Source organism: Tauraco erythrolophus, chromosome 19, assembly GCF_009769465.1.
Source record: "Tauraco erythrolophus isolate bTauEry1 chromosome 19, bTauEry1.pri, whole genome shotgun sequence".
Classification (NCBI taxonomy): Eukaryota; Metazoa; Chordata; class Aves; order Musophagiformes; family Musophagidae; genus Tauraco; species Tauraco erythrolophus.
Genome location: NC_141483.1, coordinates 5,826,526 through 5,847,069, shown reverse-complemented (window position 1 = coordinate 5,847,069; position 20,544 = coordinate 5,826,526). Strand labels below are relative to the sequence as shown.

The 20,544-nt window shown below is 38.5% G+C and overlaps 2 protein-coding genes across 2 annotated transcripts in view; one reads left to right on the top strand and one right to left on the bottom strand.

Annotated features, from left to right (window-relative positions):
* The window catches only part of CABIN1 (calcineurin binding protein 1), a 113,272-nt gene that overhangs the window by 76,999 nt on the left and 15,729 nt on the right, over nucleotides 1–20,544 (top strand). Inside the window, 7 exon segments of the mRNA XM_086623810.1 lie at nucleotides 2,540–2,703; nucleotides 4,670–4,766; nucleotides 5,968–6,364; nucleotides 6,367–6,608; nucleotides 7,060–7,134; nucleotides 20,394–20,459; nucleotides 20,461–20,542. Of these exon segments, the coding sequence (XP_086479936.1) occupies nucleotides 2,540–2,703; nucleotides 4,670–4,766; nucleotides 5,968–6,364; nucleotides 6,367–6,608; nucleotides 7,060–7,134; nucleotides 20,394–20,459; nucleotides 20,461–20,542 (1,123 nt within the window).
* The window catches only part of KLHL22 (kelch like family member 22), a 107,322-nt gene continuing 104,703 nt past the window's right edge, over nucleotides 17,926–20,544 (bottom strand). The window contains exon 8 of the transcript XR_015222719.1: nucleotides 17,926–17,942. The gene's annotated coding sequence lies outside the window, so the exon portion shown is untranslated. The remainder of the gene's footprint in view (nucleotides 17,943–20,544) is intronic.

Sequence of the window (20,544 nt, the reverse complement as noted above, 5' to 3'; positions counted from 1 at the left end):
TCTGACTCGGATTGCAGTCTCAAGAATTCAGCATCACTCATGAAATAAATTCTGATAAACTCACTTTACCATCAGTGTTTTGCATATTGCTTAATAAAATCAAAGTGGGTGGAATGAAGGTTGTTCTGACTCTGCATGGCAGGTTTGTTTCTGCTTGTGGCTTGAGGCTGCATGTGAAACAGGCAGGTACGTAACGTAGGACAGTAATCTTACTGCTGTTTTGCATTTATAAAACTGCAAGTCAACACATGAAAAGTTAGTGACTTTCCTTTTACAATCAGACCTTCTTTTGTGATTGTGACATAAACTTAAACACCTGTAGTCTGAATTTTAGTTTAAGCTATTCCAATGTGACCTGTTGTAGAAAGACAGAAGAGCAGCATTCCCCAAAATACACGACTTTGTTTCTATCAGATGGACTTTGTCACTTCCATGGCTTTCTGGCAAATGGTTTTACTGCATTATTGTTGTTTCCGGGGTAGCGTTAAAATGTATACATAGGACATGTGAGGAGCTGCAAAATTATTTTCAGCTGATTCCTGATACGGGATCCGAAAGCTCCCTCCAAGTGATCTGTCTAATTCAAATGAAGGATGAGATAATGCTGAAAAGGACCAGGAACCTACACATTGGCTGCCTTCCATTCCTACAGTATGTGTCTAAGTTGACCATAAATTGTTTTGTATAGTTAAGTTGGCGAAGTAGATTGTTCCGATGTGGTGCCACTATGAGGCATTCAGTTGTTTTAGGATTTGGCAGAAACCCAGTTTACATACGTGCAGAGAAGCAAAAAATACCAGCTCCAGAATGTGTGTGTGTTTCATCTGTAGCCTGAAAGGAAAGTCGTTGTGTAGTTTAGGGGAAGAAAAAGCTTCTCTAGTTAAATAAAGTATGTGCAGTTTTACAGAACTGTTACCTACAAGATCTGTACGTGCTTGAGAGCTGCTGAGCTGCAGGAGCAGATAAGATCTTTGCCACCAAGCCGCAGAAGGTACTTGCGGATGTTGGTAGTTGAGGATAGGAGGAAGTGACGGTTGTGCCTTGGGGGTCAGTCATGGTACAGTTTAGGTACTTTCTGGAAAGGAAAGCTACAAAAAAAGTTTGAAAGAAAGCATCAGGGAGCAAAGATCCCTCTGATCACTAGGGAGTAAGAGTAGAGAGCATGAGGAAAAGCAAGAGTAGGAAAATCTGGCAGAACAGTCTCTGCATTATATCTAGTTGAAGTCATAGTTTCCTATTTAAAAACACTGATATTTGTGTGCTGTTTTATCCCAATTTCCTATACATCCTGTGGAGTAGAACTGCAGATTGGCTGAAGATGTGGAGCGGGAAGGTCCGTTGTAGACAGGCCAGTTACGTATCTGCTGCTTTTGTGGTCAAATGTCATTTAGATTGCAGTAATCGTTTTCTTTGCTTCCACCTTGCATTAAGTTCTGAAGAATTTTGCTCACACTGAAAGTAAAGCTAAAAATACTAAAGCAAGACCTTTAAACAAGGATAAAAGTGTAAATATTTTTATATCCTGCTGTCTGAACAGGTTTGGAAAGCAAAATTCATTTTCAGTCAGGTACTCCTATCACTGAGACTGTTCTTCCTTGCGTTGTCACAAAATGGTATATGTGACCAGAGGATTTTCATCTTGAAAGAGCTGCTACAGGGAAAATTTTAGAACTGAATAAAGCACGAGGGAAGGGTTTGCACTGGTGTACCAGCAGTTTTTGTGAATGGACATGTTATAAGTTACATACTAACGTGCAAGCATAGTAGTATTTGCATTGCTTTTTTTTTTAAATAGAATTGACTAGTGTGTTGACAGCATCCATGTTAAATACCTGAAGAAACATCTCCTTAGACTTATTAGACATTGAAAAATCTGAGATGACTAACCATAATTAAATTATATTTTCTGTCAGTCTCCAGCCTTGTTCCCCAAAGAATCCCTTGTCCCAGAAATTTAATTAGAAGGCTCAGGATGCACACACAAGTATTTGAATCTACCACTGGAAAATGGATACTACCGAGGATTCTGATTCTTCCTATCAGGCTGTTAGTGCCATGGTGAACACTGATGATATCAAGGCAGTAACCAAGTTGCTAAGATGTTTAGTAACACATTGTTTGAAGATAGAAACTTGCTGTGGCTGCACAAGAGTAGCAGCTTGCAGGCCAGGAAAGCTTTAAGTTACTCCTTTTTTATTATGGTGGTTGAGCTTTGGCTTAGGAAGGCAAGTTCATAGACATTTGAGAAAAGCGCACGATATGATTTAGACTTTGCTTGCTTTTTTCTGGGAATAGTTCATATGTGTATTTAGAAGGCATACCGTGGCTTCTGCAAGCCTCCCTCTTTTGCTGCTGGCAGGAATCAGTTTACTTTAAATCCACGTCTCCCTGTCTGAAGGACCACAGCATTTGTCTGTCCGTTATTTCCCTGACCCTCAGGGAATTTCCTGATGCTGCTGAATCCAATCCGTATTTTAAGATTTCAGTCCTTTTCATTTGGATCCCTTTGTAGGAGTTTCCTCTTTTCCTTTCTCTGCAGGGAATCTGGCGCATCCCCGTGGATGAGATTGACCGCCCGGGCAGTTTTGCATCTCATATGAACCGCTCTATTGTCTTACTGCTAAATGTGCTGTCACAACTAAAGGATTACAACACCTTGCTGAAAGTCTCATCTATGCTACAGAGGACCCCCGATCAGGGAAAGTATGATGTATTTATTTTAATCCATTACTTTCTAAAGCTTTGAATATATTTTGTTCACTATGTAACTATTTTATTTAAAAACGTTCTTAGTTTAGGAAAAAAGTCTTCAGACAGATTTCCCTGGGAGCTTAGTGGAATGATGTTTACTTTTTCTCAGGATTATGACTCCATAATAGAGTCTAGAATTTCTCAGAATTTCTCTTGAAACTCAGAGCAGCCGTACAGCTGCCCTAAGAGACTCGCAGGGGTTTTCTGTCACGTGGAGGGATTCGCTGGTGGAACAGAGCATCGTGACTTCTGCGCTGCGCTCTTGGCCTGTTGCGTAAGAGCCATGTCCAGTGAGGGAGGTCACGGCCCAGGCATCCTGCCTTCCTGTAATCCTTGATGGACTGAACAATGGTTATGTGCCTCTTGGCAGCTGATGCTGTTTAAAAGGCTTATCCTATTCAGGGGTGATCTAATTTTAATTGCATTAACCTTATTTAAGAAAAAAGAAGCTATTTAACGTGAGTTATATACAGATTTGTATCAATGGGAAGACCAAAATAAACATCTAAGGAAAACGAAGCAACCGAGGTCAAATTCTCGTAGCTTGCTGAGTGGGAAATGCTGAAATTAGTCTCTGGCAAGTGCTTAAGAAATTGAACTGAATGATTGATGGCAGTAAGTTGGAGTCATTGAAGGTTCTTCATGTGTTTTGAGTGTGAGTGCATGTGAATTTGAACAGATCATAGTAAGTCTGGGAATATGTCACCACATGTTCAGCAAACTTGAAGTCAAAAATACTTTGACTTTTAGCATATCAGAAGTACTGGACCATAGAAGGTTTAAATTCTGTCCTAAGCAAGCCCACAGTTCTACTAAAAATATTATGTTATTTATAAGTCTAGACTGAATTTAACAAACAAGTGATTTGAAATGTTGGATCAACCAGTGCCAGCCATGGTGAACTGCAATCATTACAGGAACTTACAAATGCAGATATTCTGGGTGTGTCTGGCATATGCCTGTAACAACCCTATTTTTAAAAATAGAGGGTTTTTAACTAAACTTTAGACTGAGCTAATGAGTCGTCAGGTTTTTATGTCTTTTGTCTGAAAAGCAAACCATAAAATTACCAACTTCATGTCATACTGTAGAAAGAAAATGTGTTTGTTAACAAAGTCAGCTTTTTGACTGAAATAGTACCCTTCAAAATTATTTACTTGATTTTTAGCTCTCAGACAATTCTGAAAGAGAAATTCTGTTTTCCATTAAACTCAATTAGGTGGGTTTGATGACTGGAAATGTTTTCCTTGAAAGTGACAGAATACACTGAAGTTACAATGCTGTAGTAAATTAAATGAAGCTCTAGAGTGAATAAGTTTTACACATACAATATTATTTTTAATAATACTAAATAGGAGAAAAGACATTAGGACACCAGTGTTCTAGCTTTAAAAACCTGAATTCAAAGGCAACTGATATGACCAACAAGAAGGAATGTCCGTAATCTCATCTGCACGGTTTCCAGAATGTGAAAACCACCAGACAGTTCAAGATAGCTTTATGTGACTAATGCTCTTTTTCAAGAAAAGGTTTGAATAAATAGCTGGTATTTGAGAGGCACTTCATATAAGAAAACTGTAATTCCGTTTATTTTGCTCTGGGTTTGGTATTTTGATGTATTTTCCATTTCTCTTCTTCCCTCTGTTTGTAGGTAGTGCTATCTTTTGCTTCACACATGTCATCTTTGATGACTGTGGGGAGGGGAGAGGTGAAAGGAAACAGCTGAAATGTTATATTTCAATATGCAACTGAATGTTTTGTTTGCTTTCTTCTTACTTTTTTTAATTGTTGTGCTGGGTTTTTTTGTTTGTTGTTTGTTTGATTTTGTTTGGGGTATTTTGATGTCCTGGTTCTTGCTTTTAAAGTCCTGTAAGCTTTTGGCAGTTAACTTAATTTCTGTTGTGTTACTGTGGCACAGGAAGTATTTGCGTGATGCAGATCGCCAGGTTCTGGCCCAACAAGCCTTTGTGCTTACAGTGAAAGTGTTGGAGGACACTCTCAACGATCTGACACAGGTAAGGCAGCAGTGCGTTTAACAGTCATTGGTTTGGTAATTAAATTTTTCTAGGTTCACTTTACTCCTTCCTTAGATCTCTTGAGGCTGAAGGGCTGCATTGTTATAATTTATTTCTAATACCTTTTGTTTATATGCAACTACACAGAAAACTTTCTTCCCGCATTGTTGTTTTTCATTTTTGAAATCCAGTAACAAATGCAGTTGTTGAGAATGGATTGCAGTAAGTTTGGTTTGATTGTCCCTTAGATTTCAAATGAGGATAGTTATGTGGAGTATAAGAACAGCTACGTTTTCAGGTGGGGCCTGTTGGAAATTTCCTTTTAAAGTGAACTAAGATTCCTCTTGCAAAACAAAACCAGATATTACATGCTTAGCCATTTTTAGTCCTTGACAGCACCACACCTGTTATTACGTTAATAGTAATTTAGATTTAATTTTTAAAAGTCATATACAGACTAATCAGCTTCCAGATTAAGATAACTGGAAATTGGAAGTTTATTTGGTAAACACATTCAAGGAAGAGCTTATTCCTGAGGGTTTTTCAAGTTAACAGAATATAGGTTTAAAAAATTAAACTAAAACATCCTTAAGAACACTGGAACTCTGTGCATGAAATAATTTGTTCATAAATCTAGATGGAAGAATAGCACTTTTTGAAAGAAGAGATGATGTACTGAGCTTTTCTACCTTTGGACCATCACCAAAGTAAAAGTACAAAATGAAAATACTATAGCAGAGTTTGGCATACTTCTTAATCTACTAACAAGAAGAAAGTAATGCAAGAGCAACCAAAGGGAAGGTTCTTAAATATGATCTGCAGCTGCCAAAAGAAACAGGTTCAGTTTTGATTTCCATACACTAGAAGAATATTTTGTGCTATTAAAACCTTGGATTTTATTTATTTGGATCTCACAGTACAGACTGAAGTAGTGGGGAAAAACCCCACACACTGCTGTGTTGGTTTAGCCTGTGCTGTTGATTTCTTTGGTGTTTTCACTGATTAGAATACTTACATTGTAAGACTTGTGGCTTGGATTAATTAATATTCAGGAACATACAGGAGTGAATGTGAAATAAATGTTTTCTTCAGCAGAGGCAGTAACGTAAAGGTACTCGTCAATATTTGTGGTAGTCATATCTGTACTCAAAATGCTTTCTGATTTAAACAGTAACAGAGACGAATTACTTCTTTTATTAAGGTTTCAGAAGATCAGAGTTCCAAGCCTTCTAACCTTGCTTCAGGAAGGATGACAACAGACGTCTCTAATAAAACTAGTGCTGAAGAGGGGAAGGATGTCCTTCCCAAAAAGCCAGTTTTGTCGGATGGAGTAGTACATAGTGCTGAAAATGGAGTAAAGGAAGTGACCCAGGGACAAATTCCCAATGCTATGGACATATTGGAACAAGAGGACAAGAATGACAAGGAAATTAAAGAGCTCCCTAGGCCTGGTTCAGTTGAGCCTATGGATCTTGATGGATATTCCAATGACCCTGAAAAAGTTGATTCTTCATGTAAACGCAGTGAGCCAGACCATCTTCAGTCTGGCAGGAACTCAAAAGAGAGAGCTCCAGAGAGCCGGACTCCAGAACTTTCTTTGGAGAGCTAAGTATCAGCTCAAAACATCAGCAGCAGGCAGCTAAAGGAGTAGTTCAAGCAGTACCTACAGAAGAACCTCTCCAGAGATCAAGCAGGAAGAGAAAATTACTTGAGGATGTGGAGTCTGGGAAAACACTTCTACTCGATGCTTATCGGGTATGGCAGCAAGGTCAGAAAGTTATGGCCTATGACCTGGGTAAAATTGAGAAGATCATGTCTGAAACGTACATGCTCATTAAACAGGTAAAACATTTTGTCATTAATTGAGGTCACATAGAGAAATTACAAGCATGATAATAGAATAAGTAATTGCCAAACCAAGCAGTATAAAATTGGCCCTGTATCTCTTCAGAAGTTGGGGACATAAGTACCTCCCAAAGAACCACTCTCTTGACTAGACCAGCGATGGGGGGGAAATAGGACCCTCTGTGTTTTGCAGCTGAATTTCTGAAACCAGTTAAGAGCTGTGATACCAATTATGTGGGGTTTGTTCGTGCTAAATGCTAGTTTGAATCGAGAGAGTTGTGTATCTTTGAATATATTCTCCTGAATAATTTAAGATCACTGTTCTGTGTTGGAAGTGCTGCTTTTCCCCCTTACTCCCATGCTCTACATCTCCATTTCATCTTAATTTAATTAGATTTATAGATGAACTATGTAATTATGACTTAATTGGTTGTGATTCTTTGTTCAGGTGGATGAAGAAGCAGCACTTGAACAGGCAGTCAAGTTTTGCCAGGTGCATATGGGAGCATCAGCCCAAAAACAGGTGAGCTCTGTGAAGTCCCTGGCTGCTTGTAACATGCTTTTATTACTTAGTTTGTACAATGAAGCCTGTCTCTGAGTGTTTGCAGCAATTAGAAATACCTACTTTCCTTGTATTATTGTCATCTAACATAAGTCACATTAGTGTAGGGAGCTCATCCCTGTTTTTAGGGTCATTGCCACTGTTTGTGTCAGGCTTGGAGGATAGTTTGTGTGCCCAAAAGCTTTTGGTGAAACCCCAAACAACCTTCAAATTGAAATTTTATGGCATACTACAATTTTCTTAATGTCCACATCGTTCCTCAGCATTTCATGAACGGTAATTACTTCTTTCTGATCCCTAAGGGCTAACAACCTCGTCAGTTCTTCCCTTGCTAACATTGCACTCTGCTCCAGAGGTATCAAATATCTTTTCTATCAATTTGCATGGTTGAGAATCTGATTTTAACTCTATTATATTACTCAGTTTGTTTTTTAGCTTGTAGTTTCTGGGTTTATCCAGCAAACAATTATAAAGCATTAAAAGGATGGTTTTTTACCAGTCCTTAATGTGAAATTAAAGCCAAGAAAAAACTTGACAAATGACGTTTGTTGTCACTTTGCCAGCAAACCATCAGTTGAAAGCCCTAAAGTATTTTGTAGTTTTCTACTTTCTGTAATTTTTTAGTACCACCCAACAATGAAGCAGTTACTTAACAGATTTTGACTAGAAGATAAAATAACATTTTGAAGCAAAATCTATCTTGCTAGTTAATATCCTATGTTGTAGTACTGCTCAGGGCTTTATGCATGTTTTGTGTTATGAAAACATAGTCTGTTATTGATTACTAGTTTTCAAAAAGTAATTAAAATAGTATTTGTCTAAAATATTTGAAAAAAATCTTTTGAATTGCAGCTTAGAAATCTTCTGTGTTTCACAAGTGGTGTCTGTATCATACTTCAGTGTGTAGAACTGGCAGCATCTCTAAGGTTTTCTGTAAAAGAAAGGTAGAGAACTGTATTACTACGTTGAATTGTGTTCAGTACTGATTTGAAGTAGAGCTCTTTCAGAAATGTCTTGAACAAACTTGTTTTATGAGCTGCAGAAATTTATTCTGGTTTTCTGCAGTGTGTCTTTTCTGCCCTCAAGTATCTCTTCTCCTATTATTTAATCTTCCCATCATCTCCTGTAACTTTATCTTCCTGTCGTGTGTCTCACCTGGTAGAAGCATACAAGTACATGCTGTTACTGGTCCAGAGATATCCACATACTGCATTCCAATTTGCCAGTTGCCAGAAAAAAAAGGTACTATGGTTGCAGGGAGGGGGAGAATTGTCATCTTCTCCATCACTTGATTCATTGCCTAGGCACTAATTTTCATAAAAAAGGACAGTAAAAGTCTTTCAGAATTTCTGCTTATCCTCCAGATTTTTATGAGACTTTTCTTCTGTAAAAGCCGACCATCTCTACTTTGCAAAAACCATAAGCTTTTGAGGAGGTACATCTCTGATGTTAGCAAGTTAAATATTGTCTTGGTACGAAATGGATTTGAATACCTATATCTCAACTCTTCCAAAAGAAATAAGTTTCTTAAACGTTCAGTAATTCCTCTAGTTTCTGAAGAAAATTTGATACCTGTCACCAGAGCACTGCCTCTGTTCTCTAGATCTTTTCAACCTGACCTCAAATAAAGCACATTGCCTGGTCCTCCCTTCAAGTGTGTTAACACGCTTTACAGATACTTTTCAGAACTACAGCACAACTGTGTTAGAGATGCTGGTTAATAGGTAGAAAAAACAAAGTGAACCTTCTGTATTGCATAGAGTTGAGAGGGCTTCTGTTGAGATCTTTCCGCTTAGTGGCGCTGAAGAAAATTGAGGCTGTAGGTTACTCTTGTAACAGGGTTTAATACTGTCTACTCTGCAACTTCAGGAAAGCAGATATTTCTGTGTCTTTTGTGAAAGGTTCCAGATATTTTTTTGTTTCCATGTAAGATATGTGCCTTCCAATGGAGCTTGAACCTTGTGTTTCCATGCAGTATTCCCTTGAATCTGTGGGTACTTGTTCTCCTCAACTCATTTTGATGAATATTGTTTTACTGGTGATTACCACCTTGTCCAGGAGGGTAGAGGAGGTTCAAACCCTCAGGGCAGACTCTCTTATACAGCATTTGTTCTGGATAAGGTCACCAGCACACTAAATTTCTTTGTGAAATAGTTTTAGTTGTCAGGAGGCGTACCAACCCGTGTTTTCCCCTGTGCTGTGTACAAAGTCTGGGTCTTGACTATCCATAAAGGTTCCCAGTTGTTAATACTGAGATTATCTAACGGTGCCTGTAGTTAAAGTATGCGTTTATCTCATCTAGCAGAGTAACAAGAGAGGATGGAAAAGCAAAGGGAGGTTGTCTTTATTAGATTTTCATGGAAGTAACTTTCTCCAATTTGTGCCCCTCAGGAAATCAGCAAAATTTTTCCATTGAACTATAGAAATGAGCAGAGATGTCAAGAGAGGTATTCTACTAGAAGTGTTTCTTTGCTTATAGTCTGGTATTCAACAGGTTTGGGTTTTTTTAATAAAGAAATCTTGGCTCAGCATGTTAAGACTTTTTAGTTTATCTTGAGGGGAAAAAATAGGAGTCATCACAGTGATTTATGACTTCATAATAAAAAGAATTTGCTAATAAGCTCCTTTAAAAGTAATGTTACTGTTTGCTTTTTGGATGTATTCACCTTTTCAAAAACTACTCAACAAACTGACATGTATCAGCCAAGTTCCTTGCTGGGCTTTCTTGAAGATTCTGGGTATGCAGTTTCTCTGCCAGCTCTTCCAGCAAAGGCCACAGTTACTCAGGCATGTGGCAAAGTGTTAGAATGGTGAAAAACCTGCACACAAGATGATCTTGAAAGTAGACGCAATAGATGAGCTAGTATTTAACTGCACTGGAAATCATGAGATTTCCTGTGAGATCACTTGAAATAAAACATACCTCTTAACGTGATGCACTTTGAAGCTTGTTACCTTTTAAGCAGCGGTCCCAGCTAATGAGAGTATCACATACTGCAGTCTCATTTTCATCTCTCCTAGTAGGATCTTGTAAGCCGTGTGAAGCTGCTCTACTGCTAGTATAACACCGTGAGTTAGTGTGGAGACATAGGAATAGCCACTCTTGTGGACATCTGTCGGTTTTCAACAGTCTGAATCCTGTTTTATTTAAAACTGGCAAGTATTTGCCTTCTGTAAACAAATGATGTCATGTACAGAGCTGCCGCAGCCAGAGAAGTGCTCTGTTATTGGATAGCTTGAGTAGATTTACAGGGCCTGTGGTTCTTCAGTCACTTATCCCAAGAAATTGACAGTTAAAAACAAAAAGTGAACACAGAACCTGCCTTGATATATGTCTTTCTGTGCTGGCTGTTGTATTTTACAGTTCCAGGCAGTATATGGTTTCTTTATGAAAGTTTTCACTTGCTGCTAAAATTAGGAATTATTTGAATTACAGCTTTTCAACTTTATTCCAGGACTAGTCAGAGTTTTTAACCTAAATATTTAACAACTCCTTTGAAATCTTTTTATGTGCCTCTTCAGGCATAAGCAGGAAACAATACAGCAATCAGTAAACAGAATTTGACAAAGTGGGTTATTATACCTTTGTGATGAGACCTAATCTTTTAATAGCTTGGCAATACTGTGACCCTTTCACTTGATTTCAGAAAACCTCTGTAGTCCTGATGACTGATGCAATGTTAACATGTATTGAGCCAGCGAGACTCTAGCATCTTCTTCTACAAAGTCAGCTAAATGCGTGGGGAAGTGGCTTAGAAAGGTTGGCTCCCAGCTTTGAAGAAGGCAGAAGTCAATGGTGGTACAAAACCTTGCACAATAAGTTCCTGTGCTCCTGGAGAACTGTTGAAATTTAAGTGTTCTCTATTGAGATGTGACACATCAACGAAGAAATTACTGTAGATCCTCTGTCATGAGATCTTGCATGGGGTGACAACATACCCTGCTTGGGCCAGGGACAGAAGATTGTGTTTCAGAAAAGGGTCCTTTACAGATGTGGCTGGAGTTCATAGTTCAGATGCTGCTAACAGAGGCTTTGAGGTTTTAGTGTCTAATGCAGAAGCGGCTGAAGACCTGAAACAGCCATTCAAAGAGGCTACCAAAGAGAGACTTGTAAGCTTGACAAAGTTGCTAGTAATACAGTATAAATTAATTCATGTATATTCCTGTATTTGGGAGGGAGAGAGGAGATTTTTAACTTTATGAATAATTTGTGCTGTGTTTGTATTTGGTTAGGTTCGTTGTCACTGGAATAAGTATTTTTCTGTTTAAACCATAATGGTGACATAAAATTTGAGCTTGTAACACCATCTAATGTGAAGTGAGGGAGGGGAGGGTAAAATGTATGTAGCTTGTTGATTTTTATTTTTTTTTTTTTTTTAATAGAAGGGAAAATACTTTATGATGTGTGGGACCAGAGTAGCATCAACAGACAAGATTCTAGTAATGTTAGAAAAATGTGTTCAATGTAAGTTGCTGGGAGATTTCTTTCAGTATTCCAAAATACTACTACTAATAATAATTTTTTTAAGTGATATATTTGTCAACTTCACGCTTTGGTTCAAAATCTGGAATGGTGATGCAACATTCTTAAACATGATATAATGCTGCTGTTTATCTTTCTTATCGTATCCTCAGACTTGAGGGCAAGGGCAGTATCGTCTGATCAGTTTTCAGTGTTGCAGAAGATTGCCCAGCAAACACTTTGAAATAAATACCATTTTTATCTGTTACAACAATATAATTATCAGTCCTTTAGAGAATTTTGGTTTGCTGCCTGTTGCATATTTAGCTGCTCTTGTTGAAGTCACTGAGTTGATCATATGACTAATATATGCTGAACATATAAAAAAAATATCTTCTCAAATAGTCACATTTTCTGTTATTGCCTATTGACCCTGTAGCCTGGTGCAGTGTTTTTAAGAACAAAAGACTAAAGTTCCATAGACTACCTAAGCTTAGTTCAGACTATGGCAGCTTCCAAGAAGGGTGTATGACCACCAATAATGACCCATTTAGGAGTGGGGTTGTGATTCCAAAGACACTTAATTGCTTATTGTTAGTATTGGTGAGTAGTCCTGCAACTGGAGGAGGTGGGAGAGCGGTAGCCCATCTCATCTGATGGACTTCTAGTAACTGAGGGATGAAAGTAAGTACTTCTGGTTGAACTTACGAGTTGTGATGATGTTGGAAGTTCCTGATTTTTTTTGTTGTTGTTTAAAGTAATACCTCTAGAAGACATGATAGCGAGTCATAGCATAAGAATATGGAGTGGTTAAATCAGCACTTTAAAGTGAGAACTGCTGCTAGAAGTAAGCCTGCCTCCTTGGCAGCTGATCCTTTCTCTGCCATGGTATATGTTCCTCTGTGCTGGCACAGGCATTTGTATGACCATGCAGCACACCAGACTGGAGAACAGGTGTGGCTGAAGTCATTCCTCCTCTTATTGTCCTTTTCTGTTTTAAGTTCTTAAGTGTGAGCAAGATTTTGATATACACGTATCAAGTGGGCTGAAATTGCTGTCCAGTAGTGGTCACCGTGTCATTAGTAGTGAAGTTATCAAAGTTACGCTGCAGATCAATTCACTTTCTGGTCAAGCAGCGTTTTGAAGGATGCTTGTTCTTTTCTTTTGATTTCTCAGTCTCAGAATATTATGAAAAAGATTCGCAGAGATCCTGAAGCAGTCAGCTATTGCTCTGAGTTATAAGATATATTTTTAGTCTTGCCAACTATGGTTTTCGTATGAAATTAATGGTCCTGGGAGATGGAATACCAAGGAGGCCTTGTTGAGGGAGAATGAACGATTAAGAGTCAGACTAGTTGACCTTGACATAGCATTATACTTAAATATGTGGTCCTAAGGACCAAGGAGGGGACATGCTGGCAGAAAGCAGTTATGAGGCTTCTAGGTAATTAGAAAATTTCTAATAATCCTTTTGATCTGACTGCCTAAAATGAAGAATTTAACATGACCAATTTTATATATAATGACAGTGTCTGTGATACTCTTAAGGATGTGTCAGCATGGGAGAGTTATTGGAAGCACAAGCTAGGATGAAGCTTTGTAGTGCACAGAATATTCTATTAATGCATGTGAGATACTTCAATCTAAGAACACATCTGTCTTCTTTTTTCTTGACTTGCAATTTGAAAAGGTATTTTTATTACTATGGACTTAATGTTGAATGCCTTAATACTAAAATTACAGCTTTCTCCAGTGTTGAAACTCTCCTGACAGGGTAGCCTAAAGAGGTCAGGTAAAACTTTGTGGATGTGTGTTAGGCTATACTAGTGTTGCTAATCCTGAGAACTGAATTTATGTAAAACAAATAGCTTGAACACATTGCAGACATCAACATTACACAGGTCTGGATTTAACATCTCTAAAAATACAGGCGCGTTCAAAGGCAAAGTTCCAAAACGCCACTAAGTCTCTAGTCCCGTGTTGTGACCCTTGAGAACATGGAACTGTATGTAGAAAGCCCTGGTAATGGGTAGCATTGTAGCAGCTGAAATTTCTTTTGGCTCCTCACAGTATAGTATATCATCTAAATGTCATGAGAAGGGGCTATCTCAACATTACTGAGTTATTTAAGACTCACTGCTGCCTTAGCCAAAAAATCCTCGCTCTGGGACCAACTCCATCCCTGGAGAGTGAGAGAGAGAAAAGAAATTGTCAACCATCCTTCTCCTGCTCCAGCTGCCAAACCTTATGCTCTCCCTGCACTGTTCTGACTGATCAAATCCTCCCTTTCACCCTTGGCTTCGCTTGCCTCTTCCAGCATAACACATCCATGACCACCTTTTCCCACTGGCTGGTGCCAAACTCTGAGTGCTCTCCTTGTTTCCCTTTGTAAACCTGCAGTCAAAACTCTTCAGCAGCTTTCAGTGTCAGATCTAATTAAACTGGATGCTTCATGAAGAAACTGCCACTAGAATCAAAACAAGTAAATTTTTTTATAAACACAAAGGCACAATCAGGTTTATGCAAATCAGCCGTGCCTTCCCGGCTCCTGGCGGGCTGCCAGCGCGATCCCAGATTTATAAAGTTTTGCTGCTTCTGTAATACAAAAGCAGTATTTGTTGAGGAAAGGCACTGGTTTAGTGCTGCTGTTACTGCCCCTACTCTAGTTCCAAACAGGTAACTGAGGTCTTGCTTTCTCCTTTCACCGGTGTTTAACTCTTCCTGGTGCCAGCCATGGGAATCTTAAACCACAGCCTGTGCTGAAGAATTTTAAGGATCATGGGTGATGGGCGTGCTGTATGGGAGGGTTCTGCAACTGCGCACAGCCACGAAAGTGCTCAGGTTGACTCTGGGGCAGCAGTCTGGGGATGTTACAATCTCTGTGTTGGACCTTACAGTGAATGTGACCTTTTATTTGGAACAGGGAAAGTTATCTTCCGTATGTGAAGCTAGAGGGCACTTCAGGAGATTTTTTTTTTTTACCCCCTTCTGCTGTGGGAATGCAGTCAGCACTGCAGTGACATGGTCTTTTAGGCTTTTTTATTCAAGGAGAAACTTAAGTGTGACTTGTTTGAACTGCCTTGAATGTCTAGAGCATTTTGTTCTCAAATTCTCACTTTAAAAAAAACCCACAAAACAACAAACACCAAGCTGTTCTCTTCAAGACAGCTGAAAGTGCCGTCTGTAAAGGCGCTTTGCTGGAGATGGGAGGAGATAAGTAAAATATTAAATAATTAGAAAATAATCATCTCTAGTTCTACCTCATGTGTTTTTTGTTCCACCCACATGCTGCTAATTCTCATCTTTTCTTCCTGCACATCAAGATGTCAGAGACTACCTACAGGAAAAATTTGTTTTTCCTGAGTTGTCTGTATGCTTTATTAATGCAGGAAGGCTGGCAAGAAAGGAGGGGGAAGGAGGAGGAGACGGGGGGGGGGGGGACAAAAGGACGAGTTCTTTCATGGTCACACTCCTACCAAAGGGTGACCATTTTGTTCACTGTTGCATTTGCCAGTTGCCATGGCATCCCCCTCTCGCTCTATCTGGAGGTGTATTCTTGATATAATTAACAGCTCTCCTCCTTCTGTCTCCTGCAGAGAAAGCAATCATTAAGTGAACATGAAGGAAAGAAAAGTCACTTTTTCTTTTACTTTGTCTATCAGTGTTTTTCATTCTACTACCTTATGCTTCTTGGTCCAGTAATGATGTTTTGTGGTACGGAAGCATTGCTGGAATATAGCTGCCTCTGCAGAGCAGGACATTAAGCCCCTGCATTCATTTGTGTAAGTGAAGGATTTTGTTAAGCTAGAGTGCAGTTCAATCATAGGCATATAACATTCATTATTTTCTGTATATAAAACTGTAATCTTAGGAAATAAAACTGTAATCTTAGGAAATAGAAGGTTCTTCAGGATCTCGATCATGGATAATACTGCTAGTTCCAATGTAACTTGAAGAAAACTTCCAAGTGAGATTTCTTTCAAATATTGCTGCAGAGAGATTGAGAAAAAAGTATGAATAGGCATAGTTTAATTAAAACACAATATCGAACAGAAGTTGGAGTGGTAATATTGTGGAATGGCCAGAGTATGGTTCAGCCAGTTTGTGTGACAGCTTCCAGGCTTTGTGATGATGTGCTGGTATTCTTTCTAAAGGCCCACCTTTTTGTTACGTGGATTCTGACTCAGTCCCAATAGGGTGCTAAACTCAGATGTGGAAATAATTAAAAAAAAAAAGCCAACAAGAAATGTTATGTAACAGTTTGCAGTGCCAGCATCTTTCATTAGGAAAACTTCTATTGGGAAGACTGTCACTTTCCCTTTCTATGGAACAATTGAACATTGCTTTTTCCCACAGCCCCAGGGCAGTGAGCTGTTCCAGAAGTAGTATGGATAAAGTTCCTGTAGGATTCTTTGTTTTTCAGATGTGTTTTGAAAACAATAAGTATGGTAAAATAAACACTCGCTCAGGTTGGCTGGTTTGCGACCTCACAGACAGGCTATGAAGTAAAATTTTTCTCGTGTGTTATCTTAATGCTCAATTTCTTTTTGCTGCTGCTGTTGTCTCACTACCGAAGTGCCTCACTGGGAAACTATAGGCAGCTATTTTTTCCACTAACATCTGTGGAAAAAATTCTGTGCTTCTTGTATACTACTTTTCTTGGTGGAAAGCTGTCCCAGTGCTGGCTTACCTGCGTTTGTCTTCACTTTTCTTACATCAGCTTTCAGCATGGGAAGGGTTTGTCCATAGCCTCCATGAAACTGAATGAGCTCTTGAGGAATATGCTGGAATAGTCAAGGTTTTAACAAATAAGGAGACTGATTTTTATCCCCTGTATAAGTCCGAAATAGTCACAATTCACACAAACATGCACGCTAATATTCATTTGAATTTCAGCTTTATACAGACTTTATAACAAAGAACATTTTTACTAAGAATTTTAAAGAAGAGCGAATAAGATAACGAATATTTATGGAAGTAATGGACTATTTTTCTCACCATCTATAACGTCCTTTGGATATTAATAAGCTTTAAGTGTTTATTTCATCCGCTTTGACAGTATAGTAAAGACAAAAGTAGTACTGCACACTCTTCAGTGCTCCATCTTGTTTTTAAAAAGCCAGAAGGAAGTCCAATCTTGACTAGATGACCTGTAGTTACAATGAAAGATAGGAAGAAGGCAGATAACAGAGTTTTCATCTTATTTCCATTATATGCGAATATTCTGTAAGAGGCATCCTCATCAATGTAATAGAAGATTGATTTCTTCTTGGTGACTAAAGCCACCTAGTAATAAAGCTACTGTATTTCAAATGGAGTGATGGTAACAGAGATGCTCAACACGGTGGGGTAGACTGGAGAGAGGGAAGGAGGATTTCTGTAGTTTTGACTTAGTGCCACAACAACGTAAAACTAAAAAAAAAAAATCTCCTAATGAGAAACCACATAAAAGACTAGTAAAGGATTGTCACTGCTTCTTGGTTTCCTATAGCATGTTTGTGGAAAATAATCTTATTATGTTTTACTGCTGGTATAGCAGTAGAAATAAATGAACAGAAAGTGCTTCTGGCAAATCCAAGACTTCTGTAATGAGTTTTCCTGGAGGCAGTCACCTGCGGGATGATGAAATGTGACCTCATAAGTCTTGAGTAGCATAGTTGGTGACGTTGGCCTGACCTGGGTTTTCTGGGTAGCATCACTTACTGATTAGAGGTGCTGCAATTCTTGCCCCTACACTCAAACAAAAATCTTTTAAAGAGAAGAACACGTGCCTTGCTGTGGTGCTCATCTTAGCTTTCTGCTTACAGCTTTTGGGTGGTCTTCAGCTTCTGAGTCCAGTAAAACACATGAAGCAGGTTTAAATCCCTTTTCTTAGGGCCATGTGAGTCGCAGAATACACAGTAGCCAAGAGTGAGGTTTTTTAATGCTTTGACTCTTCTTTTAAGGATAGCTTTCTTCTTCTTTTTCTCTCACTCCTCCTTTTGTGATAAGAAAGTCATTGAAAGGGTTTTTTTCTTCTTTCAAGGGCTCTGTTTCACTGGGTTGAAAAGAACCTCTGTATTTACAGAAGCCTTAGACAACTCTTCACCAGGTCACATCTGGAAAGTTCCCTTTAAAGCCATAAATACGAAATCTTAGTTGCCTTTCTTTGGTATAAGGCTGCACTTTTTTACTACACATGAAAATTTTTAGTCATTGTTTTACTGGTACAGAAACATCATATTAGTTTTCAGTTTTATTCTTTTGTGCAAATAAAAATATTACTCTCTTTGAGGCAGATTGATTCACTAAAAAAAAAAAATCTTACCTAAACCTCCACTTCACCTGGAGGAACCAGTTAAAAATAAAACAATTTTTTTTTTGTCCCTGATACAGCATCTTCATATTGAGAGAAATTAAATATTAATTTGATTCTGTCTGTGTATACCAAGAAGGGGTATTTCATTCTCAGCCTTTTCTTTTCGTGTGCTTGATGATCTACAGCTTATAAGATGACTTTCCTCCTTCCAGTGTTTGTCACTGCCTGCGTTGCCTAGTTCAATGCATGGTGGCTGGGGAACAACTCTGCCAAAAAAAGTTTAGAGCTCTGGAGAAGAGGTTGAACACAGGTCAGCAGTGTGCCCTGACAGCAATGAAGTCATAGGGAGCTGGGTTGCTTCATCCTGGAGAGATGGAGGGTGGGGGTACGGAATTGCTTTCTTCAGCAAAGAGGAAGGAACCAGATGAGAGGCACTATTTAAAGTTGCAGCAAGAGAAACTTGGATGAAATGATAAGGAAAAAAAAAAAGTTCACTGTGAAGTTGGTTAAGCACTAGAACAGGGGCTTGGAGAGGTTGTGGAATCTCCATCCTTAGCGATGTTTGGAACTGGGATGGACACAGGCCCCCAGTAAGCTGATCTAACTTTGAAGTCAGCTCTGCTCTGAGCAGGAAGTTGAACCAGGACCTCCAGAGATCCCTTCCAACAGGAGTTAACTCCATGGTGGTGTGCTCCTTCTCTCACTAATCATTTTTCTTCTGAATACCATCCAAATATTGCTAAGTTACTTTCCAACTGTGCTCTTACTGTCTCTGGAAATAGCTGTGCATTTTTATAGAAATACAGTGTGAGATGCAGATATATTTTAACAAATATGTACCTAACTAGTAGTACCTTCATGTATTTCTGCTGAAAAAATTTTGGGTACAGTACAAGCACAGAAATTTCAGGGTTCTACAAAATGTGTTATGTAAGTTAATGAAGTGCATGGGCGTGAAGGGTTTTCCCTCTAAATCACCGCTGAAAACATTCCTCTAGTGATCTCCACTTCTGGCTTAAGGCTTCTTCTTGCGGTTTAATTTCCCTCAGGTTCGTGTGATCCATTTGTGCATCTTAAGACCTTTAGTTTTGGAACTGATGCTTTAAACATCAGAGAAACTTGCTGCTTTCAGAAGCAGAATAGTGGGGTTTTTTTTAATCTAATATGGTAATTGTTGTGAATTAGGTGCTATATTTAAGTTTTTGTGTGCACATAGAACCCATAGATTTTAATTGTGTGCTTTTTAGAGATTGTCTAATCAAGTTCAGGAACTTAAAAATACATTCCACCAAATTATTTAAAAAAAAAATGTACTTGTGTGCTTTCCACCTTGAATTTTAAGTATGTGATTTCTCCAGCTGAAACTTACTCTGTTCTCTGAGTGAAATTCTGCTGACTTTTCTGGCATTGTAATAAATCTTTGGTTATCTAGGACATAGGGCCCAATTTGATTTTACATTTGACAGCAGAACTCTTTATTTCTATTTCAAACACTACACCTTATCACTATGGTGAAAATGAGTTTTCCCTCATGTAGAGGTGTGAGAGGTAGAGGTATGAGACAGACAATTAAACAGTTGAGGATTCCATTCAACCGTATCTTTTACGGTCCAATAAGTCTCCATTAAGTGAAGACTCTGAAGAGCATGAAATAAATGCATTCTTTGGCCTCACAGACAGGAATACTTTATGTGATTGCTGATAAAAATTACAGAGAAGATACTCTTTTATGGGTACTTTTGTTCCCTTCTTGGTGAATTTATGTCACCCTTCTACTTTCTGTCTATATAATCAATGACACTGGCGTTAAATTCTTAGCTCTGGCTTTGGAGAAGAGCGTTGCTCTTGGTGCCACTTTTAGTTCTGCAAAGGCAACAGATTTTCTTGAGTATTGGTCCAAGTTGGACACCAATGTTACACAGTTCTGCAATTATAGGAATTTAGGATTTGGGGTTAGGCTGATCACTTATTTTACAAGCAGATAGATTTTTCTGCTTTCTCCATTTCTTCTCCCATCATTCACTAATAATTCTTTCTAATAATTTGCAAATTCTCTTAAAGCACTGCAGATCTGTTTGTTCACATAAAGGTTTCATCAATATGTTTTTAAAATGAAAGAAATGTGTTTCTGCTCCTATGAGTTTGTAATTAATGCTTAGTAACAGTTCAGGAAAGTACGTAATGTTGTGAGGGATTTTTTAAATAAAGCATTGTAAATGTGAATATGAGTAAATGTTCACAGTGCTATTTTGATAAATAGACCATAAAGAACAGAAAAATAATCTGTAAAGGAGAAAGATTTCTTTATAATAGTGTTTGGTTTTATATTCACTTTAGAGAGAGTGTTTTCTGTCTACAAAAAGTTGTACTGTTTGCAGTTGTCACTGAAGCAGGTAGCATATGCAGAATTACTGGCACGTATTTCTCACTGTCTCTGCCTGCACTTTTGGTTTTATGTAGTCCACTGGAGAAACACCCACAACCCCAAAGCATACAAAGGACAACAGAGAGAGCTTCTTCCCAGTACACACCAGCCACACTGCATCCTACCCCAGTGAATCCAGACACTGTGACTCCTGAAAATCTCCTGAGACTGAATGATCTGCATTCC